The sequence below is a fragment of the Cyanistes caeruleus genome, chromosome 6 (genome assembly GCF_971803275.1).
Source record: "Cyanistes caeruleus chromosome 6, bCyaCae1.hap1.1, whole genome shotgun sequence".
Taxonomy (NCBI): domain Eukaryota; kingdom Metazoa; phylum Chordata; class Aves; order Passeriformes; family Paridae; genus Cyanistes; species Cyanistes caeruleus.
In genome coordinates, this window is record NC_141706.1 from 5701335 (window position 1) to 5705773 (window position 4439).

Below are 4439 nucleotides of genomic sequence, written 5' to 3' on the forward strand. Positions count from 1 at the left end.
ACTCCCGTTCCCCCAAGCCCAGCACCCACTGAGGTTCCCAACACCAACCCTGCTCCTCTGTCCTGGGAATCCACGGGAGTCCCTGGCACCCAGTGAGCTCCCCACCCCGTCACCCTCAGAGTCTCCTGTCCTTAGCCCGCACCGGGATGTGGCTCTTGTAGACATAGTGGTCACCACGGCGCTTGGTGATGAGCAGGGCCTTGTCGAAGAGGAAGAGGGCACGGTCGTGGCGCACCCGCTGTGTCCGAAATGTGCCCTCCAGCACCAGCTCCCCGTAGCTTGTCAGGTCTGGCCCCTTCCAGCCCAGCAGCAGCGACTGGATCTCCTGCACAGACACGGAGACAGCATCAGCACCCTGTGACAGTGCCCATCTCGTGTCACCTGGTGCCATCCACCGCCCCTGTGGTGTCTCCCTGGTGTCCCCCCGGTGCTCACCTGCTGGCGGATGGCGTGCTCGTGCTTGCGCTTCATGTCATTGATGTACCAGGCCACGCAGGTCATGGTGTCAATGGCCTCCAGCACCAGCTCATAGTCGTCCCCCACCTTGTGCTCGAAGTGCCTGGCGATCTCCTGGGCACAGCACGTGGCATCAGGATATGGGAATGTGCTGTGCCAGGTGCCTGGACTGCTCCAGGCACCCAAGCCATGCCCCTGTGCTATCCCCAGGCTAGGCCAGATGCTCCCTGTGCCACCCCAGGCTGTGCCAGGTGCCCATGCCACAGCAGGTGTCCACACGGTGCCGTGCCAGGTGCCAGGAGCTCACCTGGAGCAGTAGGTGGTACTTGAGGATCCTCTGGACAGGCTTTAGCAGGTAGGCGCCAAGGGGCAACGCATGGCGCAGCCGCTCCTGGCATTCCCGCAGGAACCGTGCCTGGACCTTGCTCCTCATGCACTCGGTCAGTGCTGCCACCGAGCTGTGGGCAGGGAGGGGACTCAGATCCCTGCCCACCCGTGTGCTGCCTGCCCACCTCCCTGGTCACCCAGCTGTGGCCCTTACCCACCTGGGGTAGTTATTGCAGTACTGGGTGTAGATAGCAAATTCCTGGCTCTGTGGGTAAGGGGAACACAGTGAGAGCCTGGTACGACCACGTGTCCCCCCCGGTGTCCCCCACTTTGCTTGCCCTTACCCGGGTGACGAAGCACACGGCCACAGCCACGGGGTCATTGGCACAGCTCTCCAGGTTTTGCAGGAGGGTGCTGGGGGCACAGAGAGGACAGGGTGACCATAGCCCCCCCACAGACCCACAGGACAGGGTCACATCCCTGTCATCTCCCAGTGGCACCTGCTCCCCCACCTGCTGAGCTCATAGATGTCCTCGATGTTCCCGAAGAGCGCGCTGACCTGCTCCGGTCGCAGCACCGGCTCCTCTGCGTCGATGATCTTGCCCAGGTAACCCTGCCGGGCACCCATGGTGGCACCATTGAACCCCTAGGCCCCAAACCGTGTCTAAGGGGTGTGCCCCCATGTGCCCCCCGGCACCCACCTCTACGATGCTGCGCAGGTCACGGGCGTAGGTGCGCTCTGACTCCACGATCTCCTGCACCACGCGGTCCAGGTAGCTGGGTTTGGCTCCGGGACCCCCGAAAGCTGCCAGGGGGTGCCCACCACGGGAACCAGGCCACCCCCCAGGGGAGGCGTTGTTGTTGGCGTTATGGAGCCCCTCGGCCCACGCCTCGGTCCTGGTGCCGGGCGGATCCTCCATGGCACAGCCGGGCTCCGGGCTCAGGGCAGGGCGCTGAGGGCACGTGGGCACCGGCATCCCGGCATCCCCTGGCACCAGTAGGGCACAGGGAGGCTCTGGGGGGAGAATGCTGGGTTAGGGGGTGCGGAGAGCCCCCAGATATGGGTGGTGTGCAGCACCAAGGGGGGGGGGGGGGTGTCATCCTGATGAAGACTCCTGATGACCAAATCCTCTATACCAAGGGGTGTTAGCATCCCCCAACCCCAAAAGTCCCCTGGTACAGCAAAACGGGGTCTCTGCACAGCCCCACCAGTGCTGAGATTTGGGAGTTCAGCCCCTCCTCCTCCTCCTCATCCCAGACGAAGGGACCGTGCTGGGACCAGGTGGGACAAGCGCCTCTGCCCCCACCCACCGGGGCCGTGCGTCACCGCCGCGCCCGCGGGACACCTTCCAGGTGAGCTCAGCGCCGGCTCGCCCTTCCGGACCACCGGTGCCACCGGGATCCTCCCGTGCCACCGAAACCGCTCAGTGCCACAAACACGGTTGGGACACCCAGAAAACAGCGGCCAGTGGCAAAGCGTGTGGGAGTGTCGAGGCCACTGAGCCCGGTCACCGCGGCGGGTGGCCCTGGGGACAGTGACCTTGAGCTGGGCCACGTGCTGCGCCGGCGGCGTGGCCGCCCGAGCCCCCCGGCACCCCCGGTGCCGGCACCCAACCGGTCAGGCCGGTTCCCGCCGGCGCTTCCCCACACCCACCGTGCCGCGTGGCCGCCATCCAGCCACCGCCCTCCCCGGGGCTTCCCCGAGCACGCCAGGAGCCCCCCAAAACCCCACCGGCGGTGCCTCCTAAACGGGGTTCGGGCCCACGTCCCCAGTGGTGCCACAGCCCGGGACCCCGGGTGCCGGCACATCCGACCCTGCTATGGGGCACCTCCTGAGCACCCCGGATCTGGGTCATTTGGGGAGCAGCTCCCTCAGCCCCCAAATTCCTCACCCCTACAGGCATGAGGCACCCGGTCCCAGGGTCACCTCGTCCACGGGAGGGGCGCCCAGCCGGAGACACCAGAGACAACAGACCCCGAGCATCCCTCCCGGCAGTGTCTGACCCCTATCCCACCCTGCCGGGGGGACAAGAGAAAACCCTCAGGTGGTACTGGGGGACCACAAAGGGGCTCCCCCACCTTAACACCCGGGGCGGGGACTTGTGGCTACTGCAGCTCGTCCCCGAAGGCCACCCCCGGCCATTCTAATCCGCTCAAAGCACCGGGATTACGGCGCCGGTCCCACGTCACAGGGACCGCGGCCACTCGCATCGGCCATCGGGCACCGTCATCCCGCCCCGGTGATCGGGGGGAGGGGGTTGATCCTCTTACCGCCCCCCGGTATCACCTCGGTGGGCACGCGGCCGCCCAGAGCCCTCCCGCTGCCGCCTGCTCCAGGCGGGATTAGCTCTCACCTTCACACCCCCGAGCCTCCCCAGCCCCGCCACAGAGGACGGGCGATCTCCCTGGAGTGCCGAACAGGGGGCTCTGGTGGGACCCCAAAACTACTCGGTGGGGGAAACTGAGGCAGGGGCCGGGTTTGTTGTGCCGAGCCGCGGGGTCCGGCGGGAGGGAGGTGGGATTTTCTCCCCCACCGTGGGATCGCCGGCCCCGCTGCACATTCCAGCGCGGGAGTTGGGGCGCGAGGCACAGCCCACGGCGTTTTCCCAGGATCCCGGCACGGCACGGCACGGCACGCCGGGAGAGGGGCCGCGGCGCGCCAGCCCGCCGGAGCCATATAAGGGCAGGCGGTTCACCATTTCCAGGCGTTTTCCAGAATCCCAGCGGCCTTGGGAGCGGGGAGGTCGCCGCCGGCTCCAGCGCAGCTGCCGCGGCCGTCGCTCCCGGCCCCGGCTGGCACCGCCGCTGCCCGGCGGACACGGGCTGGGCGATGGCGCTCCCGCCCGCGGGGACTCGGGGGTACGGCACCACGGGGGTCCCCGTGTCACGGCATTCCCGGGACAAGGCGGCACCGACCCGCGGGGCTGACAAAGCCTCTTAGTGCCCGGAGCCCATGGCGTCGTGCCGCCTAATCCCGAAGGAGAGACGCGGGACACCCCCATCTCCCACTGGGACCCCTGTGCAGGGTCACCCCAGCCTGCCCCGCACCCCTGGCTCGGCCTGAGGACCACCCCCGATTTCTCTGGGTGCCTGTCCCGGGGGTCTCCCAGCACCCCAAGGTCTTGTTGTCCCCTGCCTCTCGGGGATCCCAGTATCCCAAACTCCCGCTTCGTGGGGACCCCCAGCTCCTGCCTCGCCCCGAACATCCCTGGACTCACGAATCCTGCCTAACCAGGGCCCGTGGATCCTGCTCCACCGGGATCCAACGGTTCCTGCCCCACCAGGACCCACGGGTCCGGCTCCACCGGGACCCACAGATCCTGCCGGGCGGGAATGCAACGGCCCCCGCCCCATCGGCACCCAGGGATCCCACTCTACTGGGATGCAACGAGTCCCGCTCCGCCGGGACCCTCGGCTCCAGCTTCACCGGGACGCAACGGTTCCTGCAGCACCGGGACCCCCGGATCCTGCCCCACCGGGAGACCCCCGCCGCCGGGGACCCTCGGGACCGCCCCCTGCCGCCCGGCGGGGACCCCCGGCTCCCCTCCCGCGGACCCCACGGCCGTGCCCCGTTCCCGCCCGGGCCGGACTCACCGCGCTCCGCTACCGCCGCCGCCTCGACCCGTCCCGTCCCGCCCCGTCCCGGCCGTGCCCGC

General features: G+C 68.5%; 1 protein-coding gene across 2 annotated transcripts in view; it reads right to left on the reverse strand.

Moving 5' to 3' along the window:
- The window catches only part of PLEKHG3 (pleckstrin homology and RhoGEF domain containing G3), a 49254-nt gene that overhangs the window by 3755 nt on the left and 41060 nt on the right, over positions 1-4439 (reverse strand). Inside the window, exons 1-8 of one of the 2 annotated variants that reach the window (XM_086894655.1) lie at positions 4378-4411; positions 1485-1798; positions 1296-1396; positions 1128-1197; positions 1002-1048; positions 764-914; positions 436-570; positions 143-325 (exon numbers count right to left, since the gene is read on the reverse strand). In XM_086894655.1, the coding sequence (XP_086750781.1) occupies positions 143-325; positions 436-570; positions 764-914; positions 1002-1048; positions 1128-1197; positions 1296-1396; positions 1485-1760 (963 nt within the window). In that variant the 5' untranslated portion in view covers positions 1761-1798; positions 4378-4411. Of the gene's footprint in view, positions 1-142; positions 326-435; positions 571-763; positions 915-1001; positions 1049-1127; positions 1198-1295; positions 1397-1484; positions 1799-4377; positions 4412-4439 lie in introns of those variants that run through there. The other variant, XM_086894654.1, reaches the window with a different exon arrangement.